The following is a 17,537-nucleotide window of genomic DNA, read 5'->3' as shown; positions in this document are numbered from 1 at the left end:
CTGACGCAAATAGTGTGACCCAATGCAAACAAGACATGAATTTCCTGGTTTCACTGTAAAGCAATTACTTCTTTTATGTGCAACTTTTTTTTTTTAAAGCGCCGATGTTTACTTACTGGTCTTTAGTGCCGTAGCCCCCCGGTCTGATGATGGCGGATATGAAAACAATCCCCAGAGGGACCCCGTAACCAGTGAGGTACARGTAGAGGGGCCGGATGGTGGCGTTAAACACCAGGACCACCATTCTGTACAGCTGCACCCCTTCTAACAGCATCCAGCTCATTACGCCCAAGAAGAAGAAATGGAGCATTGCGGCAACAAACTTGCAGCCACCCTGGAAGACAAAATAACACGAATAAGAAAGAAGAAGTATCAARCTAAATGTCTTGCTGTTTGTGTCTCTGTAAGGGGAAATGAAGCGGAAGTATTATTTACTTTAGTGCCATTTTATAGCACAATCATTTCACTTCGCTGCCTTCAGATGCCATACAAATGCTATCTACRTCAATCATGAGTTAAAAGAAACTTGATTCGCAATTTGATGCCTTGAAATTGGGTCTCTGTCTCTTTAAGAAGCTCCTGCTCTTTCCAAYCCTCTGCTCTTCAGCACATCATTCTCAATGTGCCGTCTACATCCGCTCCTGTTCCCAGAGTGGTTGCCATGGGAGATTCACATATTTCTCAAACATGCAGCAACACTCCAAGTATGTTTTTGATGAGGGGATAACATTGCAATATGATATAAAATGCCAAAAAATTGATTTAACAAAACACCCCTCTTTAAGTAATATTGTTTTGAAGTAACACTTCTAATCCTTTAGCATAATTTTTGGCTCCTCTACCCTCCTCTTGGAGTTTGTCAGATCTAAGCATGAATTCTTAAGATTAGTAAAGATGTCAAATTACTGTGAGCCCTGTACAGTCCGGACTGGTTCGTGTTACCTCTGGACTGGTTCGAGAAATCCCGACCAAGAAGACGAGGTCCGCCATAAAGAGGCAGAGGCAGAGGTGCAGGTGGATGGTGGTGCGCGTCCCCTGAATGGACCGGCAGAAYCTGAACGTCAGGATGCTCAGCACCAGGCAAACCAGGGAGATGATCAGGCCGATCTGGGTCAACAGTTGGAGCTGAAAGCTGGTCTGCAAGAGAACACACGTCAGCTTACAACGACGCTCCCCTCGGAAATGATGAACGCATGACTCGAACTGAATGGATCCGGTTGTTTGCGTCAGAATCTCAACGGGTTCTGTCTTGTAAAAATCCTTGAAACCCCATAAAGTTGAAACTGTAAACACTTTGAGTGGCGAGTATGTTTGGAAAGGCATTATTTATCATCATTAAGTTTGTAAGTTTACCATTTTGGTTCATGTTCGTGTTTCATTGTAGATCTCCAGGAGTTTTTTTTTTTTTTTTWWATCATTTTATATCCTGTTGGTTCCCTTTGTGTTCATTTCTAATCGGTCGTTTCCCTGAGTTCCTCTAGATTCTGCTGGTTAGTTTGAGCCTGATGTGGTTCTAAAGTCAATCATAACCTTCCCAGTAATTTAAAAAACCTCTTTGAGCCCATCCCTGACATCTGAAACCTTCCTCTCAACATGTAACTGTGATTCTCTCRTCTTCACGTGGCTCAAATTCCTCCACCAAACATGACAAAACCGTCCCACCAATTTGCTTGCCAGTAAAGATTAGTGTATTACACAACTTCAAACATACTTATATTTTACCTAATGACATGGATGCATTTTTTTTTCATCCAAAAACATTCTTGCTTCTGCATAGTTCCCCACATCTGGAAAAAAAGATGCACTTTGTCTGGTATTATCTGTGACTTACCTTCATGGGATAAAGGGCCATCAGCACAGCAAAGCTGCTCAGATGTTCACACGAACACACAGTGTGTGTGTCGTTGGACAGCTCCTGGGAGCAACCATCTGGGGACCAGACTCCTCTCTCATCCCAGTACGCGCAGATGTAGCTCACCTCGGGGGTCTGCTTTATGTCCTAATGTGCAAACCAAAATCAACAGTTAAATACAGAGTGTGTGGTGTATTTATACCTTCACTGGATTTCAGAGAAAGCTCTGAAAGTTGCCTGTTAATGACTTCATATGGTGTTTTCTTGCAGTCTCTCGTTATTTTAGAAGCTGGTATTAGAGCTACCAGGAATGAGGAGATTAATATAGATCTCTTAGGATGTTTTTACACCTTATAGTCTGGTACAYGTGGTTCAACTGGGGACCAAAGTTGCGAAATTAGTTACATTTTCAGATGGTGTGGTACACTTTCACACTGCACTGTGTCAAACGATCCAAACAATTGAAAGACCTGTTCCCCCCCATCGCCTGTGGTGGCGCTGCAACAAGAACAACTGATGTAAACGACACGAAAACCTCTGAAAAAGTTYAACTTCCTTCTTCACAAAATGTAAACAAAAATTAATTGGCATGAGATTTTAGTGGTTGAAGGATTTCTCTCTTGTCTTTTGACCATGTGACATTTYTCCCTCTAGCACTAGACTATTGTGTTTGTTTTGGTTGTATTTACCCAGAATGMCCTGTGCTATAGACCACTTCCTGCTTTTATTAGCAGTTTCCGGTCTGYTTGCATCCACATATGACGGCGAACCGCACCAGAGTTCACTTCGATTGAACCAAGAAGTGAAGTGAATTGAAGGGTTTTTAGGCGAAGTTTGATTACGCATTCACACTTCCCCAAACTCTATTAAAGAGAACTAAAGAAAAAACAAATGTGATGTCAAACAGGTTGGACCTACCTTCAGATGTCTGAAAGTAATGTTGACGGGACTGTGCAGGTTCTGAGTCGACGGGTTGGAAACCACGACAGAGACRACTTTGGAGAAGACCTGGAAGGAAATGGCCTCTTTTTCTTTTTCTTTTTCTTTCAGGTCCTCGAAAGATCTGTTTACGGACCCCTCCAGATTCTTGTAGCTCAGCAATGCGGCCAGAGCAAAACCTGTTTGGGGCGCTCAGGGTTAGTTTATGTTTTTGAAGCTGAGCCTGACCTGTTTATCAGAGTCAAAGCGCTCACCAGGATATGGGCCTTCGCCAGCTGCTGTTGTCCAGTCAGTKTTGAGATCAGCGTGTTCACTGGTCAGATGGATTGGTCCGGTTGGGCGGGTAGCTCCTCTTCGAACTGTAATTTTTGCTTCTGTTTCGACAGATATGACACAGTGTTATTGTGATTATTATAATTACTATAAACCATGAGCTCATGGGTTGAAACATACCCGCTTCTTTGGTCTCCATTTTGGTGTCATTGGCTTTGAGCTGAGGGCCGATCAGTAAAATGGACTTCTCCACAGCACTGAGCAGCCCACTCACACCTTTACTGGTTTCCACATGTCCAGGGGACAGGATGGTGTCGGTCGCTGTCAGAAGTTTCTAACAGAGACAGAGGACAGAGACATTTTTTAAAACCTGTTCTATTTCTTTTTCACGTGTTGAGTCACATAAAAATGACTAGGTGAAGGTTAGATTTTATTTATTTATTATTGGGAAATACATAGAGAAAGAATTCTGATTTTCAAGATTGATGCAATAAAAGACATTAGAGCACGTAACTGCAGTGGTGGACTAATAAAAAAAAATCAACACATAAATGCAGAACTGTGTCATGAGCATAAAGACGGAATTGACCTTTGAGAAAGAACTAACTATTAATTATAATAGTATATAAATATGGTCACTGCAAGCCAGCTGGGTTATCTAAACACACATATTGGTAACACCTTATTTGATGGGATGTGCATAATACTGTCATAATACTGTCATACACATGACATAACATCTGTTATGAACATGAAGGAGTCTTTATGAGTGTCCATGACTGTTGTCATGAAGTATCATTCGCTAAATAATAACACTTTCAATGAAAAGTTGCTCTAAAAGTTGCATTAAAGGTCCATTAAAAGGGCCAACTTTCTATTATTTTGTAAATAACACTTTAATGCAAACTTGCCATTTTTAATGGACTTTCTATGCAACTTCTAGAGCAACTTTGCATTAAAAGTGTCATTATTTACCGAATGACGCTTATGTTGTGTCATGTTTATGACAGTGTCATGTAAGACTAATGCCCACCCCGTCAAAGAGTTACCCAGATATTTTATGGTTCCCCCTTCCTCTCCATAAATACAGAGGTGGGTAGTAACCAGTTACATTTACTTGAGGAACTTCTTGGAAAAAAAGTTCCTCAACTACACTGTTGTTGTTTTTTTTTTTTATTCTTAGTTAAATAAAATGTCAGGATACTCCACGCATTGCAAGGAACTTATCTTAATGAAGAAGAAACAAAAAAATCCATCAGATACAGACAAAACTGCAGTTGTATATAATTTTCAAAAGGACAGGATCCTGTGGAAATGCAAAGAAGTGTTTTATAGACATCTAAACATGTGCTTTGTTAACATATTGTAATTTATTTGTAGTTTTTGAACATCTGTTCTTTTTCATCTAAACCCTTAAACGACAACTTTAGTAAGAGTGGAGAATGGCTGAAGATGACAGATTTTCTTGAAGCTGATTTTTTTTTTAAAAGCATAAATACATGTAGCTAGTCCAAACACARAACCCTGTGGGTCACCTGTGGAGATGGTTAGAATGGAAAAATGACCATCTCCAATCTTAACATGGCTTACTCCCTCAAGGAGATCAATTTTAATCATAAACAAGAGTTTTTGTTGTTACTGTTTTAAAATAAAAAAAAACCTTAACATGAGAATGTTAACTGTTTCTCTTAAAACAAGGAGTTATTGCACAAATGCAACAGCACATGCACTTGCCTGCACGACTGCAAAAACATATAAAATTACATTTACAAGAAAGCCCACTCTCCACAGTTGATAAATAATGTAAAACCCAAGCTGACTTGTTTCTCAAACTCGTGCAGTTAATCTGCTTTTATTGAACGTTTGGTTTCCATTTGTGAGTCTTCTGAGGCTTATTTCAACTCATTTCCCTCGCCGCACTGGTGTTTAGGAATTTTCTGTTTAATAAGCCTCTACCAAAAGAAATAAACGCTAAATCAGAAACCCAGCGGCGGAGTTGTGTTGACAGATAATTTGCATGCGGGTTCAGAACGTATGGAAGTTTGAGTTGTTTTTTTGTTTTTCTAACCTCGAGCAGCGCGTCGCCGTCAGCCTTTCCACCAGCAGAAAAGCTCGGGTTGGACAGAGCCAAGCAGCTGTTCCTCATCATGGACAACATGTCCGCCAGCCCTTCAAATGACTGGGAGACAAGAGGAATAAAGAGATCATTCGACTTCTTGTTGACCGCAATCTATTTCAGTCGGTTCGTTAACAGAGAAAATGGCGTGTGTTTTTGCACGAAATTAGAGATTTAATTGCCGTTATGCTCCTTTTCTTCCCACTTCATTCTCAACATTATGAGGGCTACCACACTGATAATGCATCCAGACATACCTTCCCCGGATCGCTGTCGGCGCTAAAGCTGTCACACTCGAGCTCTGCGAGACAAGAAAAAGTCAAACATTTACATGACATTCGCAGCGTTTCTAACATCTGAATCCTGCTCCGAAAACAGACGAGTAAAAACAAGACGATCTGAGGTAAGATTATCTACTACAGGAAGTAGATTGAGGATTTCAAGATGTATCAACAATAAAACTGTGGCCGCGTGACAGCGGGAAACGCAACACGGACGCGGCTTTCTTTTTCAGCTGTGACGAACCGAACCGGTTCTGGCTGTATGTAAGTAAACAAATCTGAAGATGAGAATCTAGTGACTTCTTCAGAAATACATGGATAGAGCGCATTACAGATGTAACACACAAACAAAAGAATTACAAGAACAAAGCAACAGTAGAATAAAATTGAATAAATGTGAGAATAACGGCATTGTATTTTGAGAAAAGTCATAAAATTATGACAAAGTCGTAATATTATGACTTTATTCTTGTGTAATTTCTTAGTGTGACCCTAATACTCTTTGGTACATAGATATGGTTTATAAGAAGCAATAAAAGGCTGACTTGAACATTTTCTGCCATGGGTAGAGCAGCGTTTCCACTTACTTAAGCATTTGGTTTTTTCCTGGCCGTAGTTGGTGTATCCTGCCTCACATTTGCATCGATAACTCCCACTGAGGTTTTCACAGTTGCCTTTCTCTCCACAAATGTCTTTGTGTTCCTTGCATTCGTCTATATCTGTGGAAGAGATGAAAAGAGAGACTTTTAGTAATGATTTGCAATTTAGGGCATTTCTGAACCCACAATATACTGAGCCGGTTGTTATCTTGCTGGCAGGACATTTAAAAAGATTGTTAAATAGAGCACTTAGTAAAACACTTTGTAATTAAAAATGTTTATCCACAGAGGGTTACTGGAAAATTGTGAAGAACAACTTTTTTTTTATTTGGTTATTTTTTTGTGTTTAATCTTGAAAATCATTCACTTATCGCATGTAATTTCTTTATTTCTTACTCAGCAGCATTGTTCCCCAAGAGTCAAAGCAGTTTAATTTTAAAATGTTAGCTTTTCCTCAGCCTGGGAGCATCTCATTGATAACCAAGACTAGTTGTCATTATTTACAAAAGAAAAAAAAATCCTTGGCATTTAAAAAGAAAACACATTCTTCGTTCCTTCCTACAACTAGTACCAATTAAATCCACCACCGCCCTCCAGGGTTTTGTTAATGCAACCTTACTTGGTCTGCTCTCGTGTGCTAATAGCTTTCAGAGGTATTTCGTTCTGTATAGCAAAGGCAACTGAGCCTCTTAATTTTCATAAATCTTCTCAGCTTATGTTATTGTTACTCCTCGTTTCGGCGTTCATCAAGTGGGTTTCTGTTGAATAAACCGAGTGACGTGATGTCTGAGCGCCTCTTAAGCGTAAAGTGTTTGTGTATGTACGGACTGGAAGGTCTGTTATCATTTCATAATGAGTTGATAACAGCGGGAGGGAGCGAGCGGACCTGCAGTTCCGGATGATTGCTCTGTATTTTCAGTTCTGGTCGGTGGAAGGAAAAAGTCGTCAGGAGGGCAGAAGAAAAGTCTGGAAAGGCAAAGCTTTTTTTTTCTTTTTTTCTGGTTTTTCCCGCACTTTACTAGAGCTGGAAAGCACTTGGATCGTATTTTGTTCTTTTTCCAGATTGTGTAAGAACACCTATCGACCAGAACTGAAAGAAGAAAGGGAGTAACACTCACCTCTGCAGTGTGCAGTGTTGTTTCTGGCGTCTGTGCTAACGTAGCCGGTGTTACAGACGCATCTATAGTGTCCAATAACATTACTGCATGTGCCATGAGGACCACAGGTTGGATTAATATCCATGCATTCATTAATATCTGATGGAAGAGAAAACGCAAAGACAGTTAGGAGCGATTTCTCAGATCTGTTTTCAGCACGGTCGATACCATACTTACCAATGCACTGTCCCTCCTTAGCAGTAAACTTGGGATTCCCTTTCTTATTGCGGAAACCAGCAGAACAAATACAGTGGTAGCTGCCATTGGTGTTTATGCACATTGCATAGCCCCCGCATAAGCCAGGATAATCTTCACACTCGTTTATATCTGCAATTTTGAGACTTAGTGTTTGAGACGTATAGTAAGCAGTTAGCATGTCAAGACAAACATTTCTGGGGGAAGACATGCGGCAAGGGCCACCAGGCCAGGAATCGAGTCTGCGATGGCCGCGTCGAGGACTAAGGCCTCCACACTTGGGTTGTTCTTAACCCCTGCGCCACCACAGCACCCCCCAATAAATAAATTTTTAACTCCACAAAGCAACACTTTGCCACCATACCTCCATTTCTGAATGAGACTCTTGGCCTTAATCATTGTGTCACAGAAAACAGAAGAACACAGACAAAGTATGAGAACTGTACCTTCGCATTTGCTGTCATTCTTTTGGAAGCCATCGCTGCACCCAAACACGGGTTTCTGCAGTGCACACACAAACCCTGTGGAGACAAAGAGACGGAATATTACTTTATTTATGAGATTTTTTTTTGTTATTTACCTTTTGAGGGTACGCGTGAAAACAGAAAGCTTGAGCCGTCTATAAGGCATTTAATGCTGGGAAGCAATAAAGTTTCTGTGGAYGGCCGTTAAAATTTATTGCTGATTAATCATTTAATCGTTTTTGCTGTTCCGGCACTTTTCTTACAGTAAAAATGTCCCAAAATTTCAATACAGTTGAATGCTTCACAATGGTGTGAATCATTGCACAACTGCCACTGGACTTTTATATATATATATATTTGCGCTGACTGTCACAGTAAGGGTTCATAAAATTTCCTTATTTCCTGTTCCCTTTCACTCAAAACATTCAGCTCTAATAGGCACGATGACCAGTAGATACCAGTTTGATGAAGCAAATCCCGCTCCCCCTTCTAACTGCAAGGAGCCAAAAGCAAAGCACATTTTTTAAATGCTGAAACCAATTTAAAAAAACACTCAAAATGTCAAAGCAGTTTATGTGAAGGCTTGTTTGTAAGCTTGTCAACTTTTGCAAACTAGTAAAAGCGTATTTACCAGGAAGTTCATAGCTGTTTGTGGCCTGATTATCTTATCCTTTTAAACACTTCATAAAGGAGAAGAATTCAAGACAGAAATATAATTGGCTAAAGAAACATTAACTCTATCCCAGTAAGAGTCACGGTTCTTGCTGTCTTACTCTTCTTCCATAGGACGGTTTCTTTGGCTGGATGCGCCGTTTTCAGTGGATTTATGGAAAGGTTATTCTCACACACTTGCGTACTACCACAGTCTTAAATGTAAATCTTTCTAAATACTTGTAAAAATGCATAAACCTGAGACCGGAGATGTTTCAGCATCGCACAAGCCTGCTTGGGGGTGTCGGGAAGTGAAAAGTTTTATGATGTTTCATCACAGACGAGATGTCATGATAGTTAAGTATCTCTAGCAGTCGATATGTTTACATGTATTGTCTGAGCTTTTTGTGGTTAGCAAGTTCTTTTGTTTTGTTTTGTTTACTTATCCTTCAAATGATAGATGTGAGCTTAAACAAGACTTATTAGTTTTTAAACTAAAACATCTTTCCTCTGTATCTTGAGTCAGATATATGTTTAGCCCCAATATAACAGAGTCAGCTGACATTTAAATCTGAATTTTGTACACATTGACTTTTAGAGCAAGTCCTCTGAATGATTGTCAAGGAGCTTGACACAAATCATTTTTATGTGCATGCAGTTTTGAATCAAATAAATTATGCATTTTATAAATTTGCATTAAAAAGAAAACTAAACAGAATTAGACGCTGGTTACTGGTGGGTTAATGCAGATGTAAAATAATAAAGAGTAAATGTAGAAAAATGTAAATAAAAAGAAGGAGACTTTGTGGTTATAATTGTTGGTTAATTTATCAATTGATAAAAGTTTGAAAATGTTAGAAGTCTCCTTCTACCTTTTGATGTAGAAAAGCTGTAAGATAAGAAACAAAAACGTACTGCAACCTTGTCGCGTCAAAAAAAAAAAAAAAGCACAGCGAGTCATGCCCTGGCCGTGAACTGTTAGAGCTGATAAACTGATTAAATCCATGATTTCTGTGACGCTGGTTTTTATCTTACGCTGGGTTCTCACAGCAAAGGTTTAAGCTGAGAGAACCCGGCGTTTCAATGTCTTGCATAATAAATTCTCTCAATATGCATGCTGGGAAAGAGGAACTGATGAAACGTCAGGAGTTGTTACAATGACAAAGTACGAAATGGGGTGAGAGAGCATGAGAAAGAAATGCTGAGGGACAAACACAAACAGAGCAAGCTGGTGGAAACCATCTTAAAAATGATATTTCTGTCACACAATACCATGACAGACTTGAGTTAACGATGAGGTTTCGTCTTTAATTTACCAGGTGAGCTGCGATTGTGGGTTATATCTGACCATGTCTGAGGATTATTTGTAGAGTAAAAAGTCACTGGACTCCTGATTACAAGAAAAGCGGCTATAGAATCAGTGTATTCGTTTAATAGAACATGTCTGGCAATATGAAGTAGGCTAAAAGATCTCAGAAAGCAATTTATTGTGTCTAAAAAAAGTTTAAAAAATCAGTCTGGAGAGGGTAAAGAACAGTGAGAGAAATAATTTGCAAATGGAGGAAACATGGACCAGTGATGAACCTTCCCAGGAGTTGATTAGATCCATAACTCACCCAAGAGGTTAGAAAAGAGCATCTACAGCTCTGCAGGCCTCACCTGCCTCACAGTTATTGAAAATGTTAAAGGCTCGACAATGAGAAAGAAAGAGCGAGAGAGAGACTGGTTCAAAATGGTCTCCACAGGAAAGTCCAAAGCTGAAAATTATTGTTGACCAAAAGTAATGCAATGAGGAGAAAACTGCCCTAAATGTAAACATGGTGTTTAAAAAAAACAATGATACTGTTGCTAGGACACAAGAGAAGCTGCAGTCATACATGTATGATCCACAACAATAAGGACTTTTGATAGACCCTTGGCAACCGAGACGCTAACGTCAAATCCAATGGCCATTCTGTGGATGTGCAGCAAAGAAAATAATTTCCTCATGTTACTGTTTTCAGCGACTTGATTTACAATTTTTTTGAGAAGACATTTGTTGTGAATTGGCACTAAACAAGTAAAACTGCACTGAATTGAAACAGAGCATTGGAACATCAGGTTTTTCATGCTGTAGCCAAGAAGGACAGCTGCTTCAGTGACAGACTGCCGCATCCCAGTCGCACAAAGGAGTGACTGGGATGCTCCTTTGTGCATCCCAGTGGCACAAAGGACTGTGCGACTGGGACAAACTCAATCATTTGTGTTTACGACCCTGCTGTTGTTTGCAGTTTCTTGAAAGTAGCATAAATATACATGTTATTGTAAGAACTGTGGTTGTCATTTTCTGATACTAAGATTTGCTTGGCGATCTGAATCACTGAGCATCGTACTCGACCTGTTGCAAGACATAAACTTTTTCAGAATTTGATTAAATTCATTGTTTTCATCTGCCTCTGAAACCTGCAAACAGGAAGACGTTTAGCTAAAATATAAGCTTCTCTCCCACATCTAATTAGCGATGCCAAATTAGACAGAGAGAGAGAAAGGGGAACTTAGTAAAATCTAGAAGAGAAACTGAAAAAAAAAAGCCACAGACCAACTTGACCTTAAAGCACATAAAAACCCCAGGATGACTTATCAGTGCTCAAGGAAGTGGAAGCCACACCATGTGTACAGAAATGTACAAACACAATGGCTCTTGCTTTCAACTCATTTCGTTCCAATAAAGATAAGACTTGAGATTATTTCCAGCTGTAGAGGATGCATCTAGTACGGTACACTAAATGTATTGGACCGGGACTGTGGGAGCAGACTGGAAAATTGATCACCACACAGTTTTCGACAAAAGGGTCAGCAACGAGAACAAATTTTATAACCACCAGCCTCACCCCATCTTCATTTGATGTTAATAATTAACCAGTCCTGGAAATGAATGCACATTTTACTCGCATTCGTACGCAGCAAAAAAAAACTTGACGTGTTTTTTTCTCCTCTGTATTTCTAAACAAACGTCAGCCGTGACACACCAAAAAAACGAGCCACCCCTCCAAACAGACTAACGCCGGTCACATTTCGTTGACTCGGGCGTGAATGAAACTGCTTAAAGACGGAGCTCCGGCTCACATTCCAACATCCTTTCGCTGCGTTTCCCTCCTTTTGACCACAATGAGCCTTCTGTTGCAGTGCGACAGCGCTGGGATCCTGTAATGTCAGCCAGAGGCAGACCAGACAGCGATTCACTGAGCCAGAGTGAGAAAAATTGGGTCTGGGTTTGATTATGTGGTGAAGTGGCCTGCAGATGGGAACAAGGGGCAGAATGTGTTTAGAGCTCGGATGCCAATTTAATTTCTTTGGGGTTTTTTGTTTTTATGATTTTATTCCCAGCATTTCCCATAACGTATCGCATGGGCACAATCAAATGCATCTTTAGATCTTAGCTGTGGGATTTTATGATTCTGGTGTTTTTGGCTGAAAAAAAGAATGTGTAAACATCGCCTATTAGTTATTATTTCATGCATTACCCTGTTTATTGTACCTTATTTACTCATACAAGTTTGTCTTACAGCTGTAACTTTATCACAGCCTTCAATAAATAATTATAAATACCAACTATTCTTGTGTACAAATATTGCAGAGTCAACAGAGGTAGAGGTATTTGGTCTAACTCACTTTTTGTAGTGTATAATTTATGACCTATCTTGGACGTGTTTACTGTTTTTATTTACCGACACAACAAGTGTTTTACGTATGATGTTGTCAGCTCACATTTTGCTGATAATCTCTCAAACTCTTCAGCTCAGGAAGAGGAGCAGTAAAGAATGTGCCTTTTGATCGTTTTCAGCAGGTCTGGAAAATGCTCGGATGAAAGTCGTGCAGTTTGGTCCCTTTTCCGCTGAGCTGACTCGTATGTGGCGAAAACATCCAATATGGCTTCCCGCTGCAAGTCTAAAAATGGGAGCAGGTTAAACCGAGGTCTGCTGGGTGTCAGGTTTCTTAATATCAATGCACAACCCGGTTCTGAAATTGACCTAGCAAAGTCTAAGTGTATTTAAAAGCCTTGGTACCCGGTTTGGCTTTTTTTTCTTACTATTGTCATTCAGCTGTTTCATGGTGACATTTGGAGAACTGATGATGTTGCATAATACCATGTGAGGTGGATCCCATGACATAATTTATCATGGGATCCTTTGTGCTTTATGATCTCTTTGGTCTAATGTGTACAAAACCTGTCCTGAACCTTCAAAGACACATGAAGGCAATTACAAAGCCAGCCTTCCATCACCTGGAGAACATTTCCGGGATTAAAGGGGCTAACGTGCCAGCGAGCCAAAACACAGAGTTTGTTTACATCAAAGCTGTAATCCCACTTGTTCGAAGCCACTTTTGATTCCTAGTATCTGGAACAATAATCAACATATTTGATATATTCTGTTTTGAAGATGGCATTTGACAAAATGTTATGTTTATTTCATGGTTTCCAGGTGTAAAGCACTTTGAATTGCCTTGTTGCTGAAATGAGCGACACAAACCTGACTTGACTTTGACTGTAGTATGTGAAAACTTTACAGCGCTCTACAGTAATATTTCCATCCGGAATTCAAAGTACTATTAAAATCATTTACTCCATTATATAGTGAATGTGGAAATTTTGCAAATGGTGGTCATAAAGACGGCTGAGTGACTCCTCTGCCTGGCATTTTCGACGTTGTGTCGTGTAACTTTATATCCGCGATGAGCACTAACAAAGCCTTCCCCGGTGTTCACTGTTACTCCAAAGCAAACACGGGGGCTTGTCTCATTTAACCTGGGAAGTGAGGCATGTCGGACGCTTAACAACCATTCCAAGATAAAATGATCTTTTCAAGGCTGAGCTAAAGCTGCCGAGAAGACCACGCTGAAAAGAAGGCGGGACGTTTCTGAAGACATTTCAAAAAAGGCAGATTGTGCTTTAATCTTCCGTGTCGTCGTAATAAATCATGTGGTGCCTCGGAGGAAACTGAACACAAAGATATATATATATATTCATGGGTGCTCTGCGTGTGTCGGCTCCAAGTGTCGGCAGACCTCATCAAGATCTTATCCGTGCAGCACAGATGCACAAACCACTGTTGACGAGAAGATCTCAGCTGAAATGAAAGTGGACTAAGATAACGCTGGATGATTCACGACAAACATGAGTTAGCATGCTATGGCTACCGAGGCTCCAGAAAACACAGACAGGAAACACAGCTGTCCGAAACCAGAGTTTCTCTCAAAACATTTTGTCAGGCTCAGTCTGAGATTTATCTGATAGGAGTACTGACTAAGAAACATCTATCATCATGGCAAAAGAAAAACTCATGTATTTCTCAAAATTTTGGGAAATGTTGCTCGTATTGAAGAAGTCAAATCCATTGCTGAGATCAGACACAAACGTAAAACGGAAACTTCTTTTAAATTCAGTTTATTTATTCAATACCAGTTAACTATAAGGCATCCCAGTGGGATAAAATGATCAACTATCCAACTGGCCTTCCTCAGTGGTTTTTAAACTGTGCATTGACAAAATATTTCCACACGACAGACATACAAACATATGGGGGGGGACCCTTTCCACTCCTGACATTTTGCGTCACCTGGCGTATAAGAAAAACACACACAGCTCTTTCTGCCATTCCTCCCCCCCCCCCACTCACACACACATTTTGGCATGTTTAAAAAAGCCACGCATGGAAGAGTGATGTCATTTCAATCTCCTGACAGTTTCAATGCTGTCAGCAGGCAGACACAAACAACGAACATTTCACACAGTTCAGTAACAAGCAGCTCCAAAAAGTTTCTGTTCTCTCCATTTTCTGAAATAAGCCTCCACAGGAAATAGCTGACTCCACAGTTACTTAAGAAAACCTTGTGCCCTGATTAGCTTGTGATTTTTTTTTTCTCAGAGTGCAGTTTTCACCAGCAGTAAAACCAAAGAAAACAGGACTCGTTAATTTGTGACTTCATGAGATGAAAACAATTACAAAAACATATGAAGGCGTATGCATTCACTGCACGTCTTTTTTAACTGCTTATTAACTGCAGATTCACACTCTGTCACATTTCATAGGTCACAGATTTCAAGCGAGGATCAGGATTAAAATGAATGAAAGAAGTGGCGCTGCATTGGGTGAATAGGTGTACAAATTGGTGAAGGGGTGAACTGACCGGAGCCTGGGCATCAAATGACAATGAGGGCGACTTTTGTAATCAAAACAGCAAATTTGCCCTCAGTACAGCTAAATAAAGCTTGTTTAGGGCAGCAAATGTTACATAATGATTATAATTTTTATAAATATCTACTAAAAAAAATGTGTTGTGTTTAGGGAACCATCATTTTTATTTCTAAATTTAGCATTTTTCGCAATAACGTGGGTGGATAAAGTTCCTTCTGTGGGATGTTATTTGTGTAAAAAGAAAAAATCCTCTAAAGTTTTTGTATTTGTGACTAATGTTTGTAAACTGTGAGTGTTAAAAATTAAGTTAATTCTGGTTTGGTCTCACAACTCTTACCTTTGATTCTGATTCTGAAAAAAAGCACCTAGTTTCCAACTTAATGACCAAAAAAAAAAGGACCTAAAAAATTATTACTGGTTGTTTTGTGGTTATCTAGTGCAATTAATTCCATCAAAAAAAATCTAAAAAAAGGAAAAAAAATACTACATTTTTTTGGTTATTTATTGCTTTTTGCCAAAGTTACTGAGAGCCACTGTGGAAAGTCCAAACAGCCAGTTGTGGCCCCGGAGCCGCATGTTGCTGACCCCTGTTCTAGACACTTCAAAGGCAACTTTCTGAAACTCAAACCGAGCGTCAAAATGGAGAAAAAAAGGGATTTGAGTGACTTTAAATGTGGCACGGTTGTTTATTCCCGACATGCTGGTCTTAGAACTTCAGAAACTAATAATCTCTGGGGATTTTCACGCGCAACCTTTTCTTTCCTCGTTGATGTTCGAGGTCGGAGAGGAAAGGGAAAACTGGCTGTAGATGACAGAAAGGCAACAGCAGCTTAAATAACCACTTATTATGACCAAGGTATGTAATAAAACAACAGCCAGTGCCACTTCCTTCAGCTAGGAGCAGAAATCTGAGACCATAATTTATATGGGCTCACCATAGTTGGGCACTATAAGACGGAAAAAAACGTTGCCTGTTCCAAGCAGTCTCAATTTCTGCAGCAACGTTGCCATGTTATGGTCAGGGATTATCTTTAACAAGATTGAGAAAATTGTTAAAATTGAAGTCCCTTCAAAGCGTTTGCTGACGATTTCAATGCTCAAAGCTAGATTCAGTGTATTTTAATGCTGATTGCTGAGAAAATTATAAAAGTTAATGGGAAGAATGAGAAGTCCCCAACCGTAACTGAATAGAAACAGAGACTATAAAAGATGTGTGATGGGGAAAATGACTGCATCTTTACAGATGAAAGTGAATCTTTTCAACCGGAGATGGAATATGATTAAAGTATACAGGTAACAAAAAGGTTTGGAAAAGAGCTCCAACAAAAGATCTCAGGCAATGTTCTGCTTTGAACTGCATAAACTTAAATAAAGAGTTAAACAACATGACTGCATGGATCCATCATACCGTGCATCAAAGATCCAGGCTGGTGGTGGTGGTATCGTGGTACAGGGAATATTTTCCAGCTGGCCAATTGGCACCATTTGTAATTTTGTTTTAAACACCACAGACTGAGTGCCAATGCCGATCAAATACATTGTCGTATGATGGATACACCGAACCATAAAGCTCAAATCTTCTCAATGTTTTTTTTTCAACAGGATGATTTCACTGGGGAGTAATGACCTATGCAGTCACCAGATTGTAACTTAGCAACTTTAAGAAAACGTTGAAGATTCAGCCAACAAATTGGCACAAACTCTGTCATTTTATCCTTTTAAAAATAATATAAGGTACTCCTGAAGGCATGCCCTTCTGACTAACACACACTATATGTTTCAAAAGAGATAAACATAGATACACAACCGGCTAAATAGCCTTGGCTACATCTTATCAGTGTGAGATTCAAAAAATTCTGCTACTAACATACAGAAAAAAATAGTCTTTCCACGAGTGATCTAAAGTTCAGCAGCTGTGGTTTATTCAGATAAGCCGCTTGAACCTCATCCACAACCACAACTCATACAAAGCCTTAAAGATCCGCTTTGCCTAAAAATCAGATCTGGTTGGAGAAGGTCACTTTGGTAACAATTTCGAGACAGTTCACAACTCAAAAGCTTGGCTGAAAAGAGCTGAGCGCAATTAAAACTGTGAGGCGTTATTCTTGTCGAGTTCTAAAAAGTCCCATTTTTTTTAAAACTTTTATTTTAATTTAAAGATTTGCTTTCTAATTGTGTGACTATTTTTATAGAAAGGGTTTGCAAAGAAAACGTAAAGGTACGCGACTAAAGTATCAGATTATTTTGTAAACTGTCTTTAGTTTTGGTTTCTCCATGCGCACAGACCGAGACATTGAGACACGCAAACTTCATTGAAACACTCACCCAAAATCAGCAGTCCCTTGCCAAACCCCATGTTAGAGGCAATAAATAGATCCAGACAGGAGATTTGTTTCAGATCTACACGAAATATCAATGAGCTTCAATTCAATCGCAAAGACTGGCTCCTCTCACAAAAGCTTTTGGGTCGATTTGTAGTCCGAGGGTCATGGAAATCCAAAAACAGAGGAACTGAAGAAACAAAAACCCACTCCTTTAAGATGGGAATTACTAATAAGGCACTAAAAACAGTGAACAGTCACCAGCTTTCTTTCTTACTGATTCAGACTTTCAGTCTGAGCACACACACCTCTCTCTCTTTCTCTCTCTCTGTGATTCCCCTCCCCTTCTCTCTCTCTCTGGTTTTTTTCTGCCTCTCTTTTCCTCATTCTCTAATCTCTGCGGACCTGTGTCCCTCAACAACGCTCTGACTCGATCTCTTCGTCTTTCACTCCAAATCCTCTCCTTGTGAACAAGTTTCTCACACTCGTATCACCTTGCACACACACACACAC

The 17,537-nt window shown here is 39.7% G+C and overlaps 1 protein-coding gene across 2 annotated transcripts in view; it reads right to left on the bottom strand.

The window, feature by feature from the left end:
- Window positions 1-107: 107 nt before the first annotated feature.
- Window positions 108-17,537, bottom strand: part of LOC103463542 (adhesion G protein-coupled receptor E2-like) — a 30,129-nt gene continuing 12,699 nt past the window's right edge. Inside the window, exons 1-13 of one of the 2 annotated variants that reach the window (XM_008406978.2) lie at window positions 17,029-17,500; window positions 7,859-7,933; window positions 7,395-7,544; window positions 7,179-7,316; window positions 6,049-6,180; window positions 5,438-5,481; window positions 5,133-5,243; window positions 3,245-3,398; window positions 3,046-3,165; window positions 2,771-2,970; window positions 1,832-1,999; window positions 943-1,137; window positions 108-334 (exon numbers count right to left, since the gene is read on the bottom strand). In XM_008406978.2, the coding sequence (XP_008405200.1) occupies window positions 113-334; window positions 943-1,137; window positions 1,832-1,999; window positions 2,771-2,970; window positions 3,046-3,165; window positions 3,245-3,398; window positions 5,133-5,243; window positions 5,438-5,481; window positions 6,049-6,180; window positions 7,179-7,316; window positions 7,395-7,544; window positions 7,859-7,933; window positions 17,029-17,059 (1,740 nt within the window). In that variant the 5' untranslated portion in view covers window positions 17,060-17,500 and the 3' untranslated portion in view covers window positions 108-112. Of the gene's footprint in view, window positions 335-942; window positions 1,138-1,831; window positions 2,000-2,770; window positions 2,971-3,045; window positions 3,166-3,244; window positions 3,399-5,132; window positions 5,244-5,437; window positions 5,482-6,048; window positions 6,181-7,178; window positions 7,317-7,394; window positions 7,545-7,858; window positions 7,934-17,028; window positions 17,501-17,537 lie in introns of those variants that run through there. The other variant, XM_008407063.1, reaches the window with a different exon arrangement.

The sequence above is a fragment of the Poecilia reticulata genome, linkage group LG1, assembly GCF_000633615.1.
Source record: "Poecilia reticulata strain Guanapo linkage group LG1, Guppy_female_1.0+MT, whole genome shotgun sequence".
Lineage (NCBI taxonomy): Eukaryota > Metazoa > Chordata > Actinopteri > Cyprinodontiformes > Poeciliidae > Poecilia > Poecilia reticulata.
Note: the sequence above shows the minus strand (reverse complement) of the source record. Positions and strands in the feature narration are given on the sequence as shown.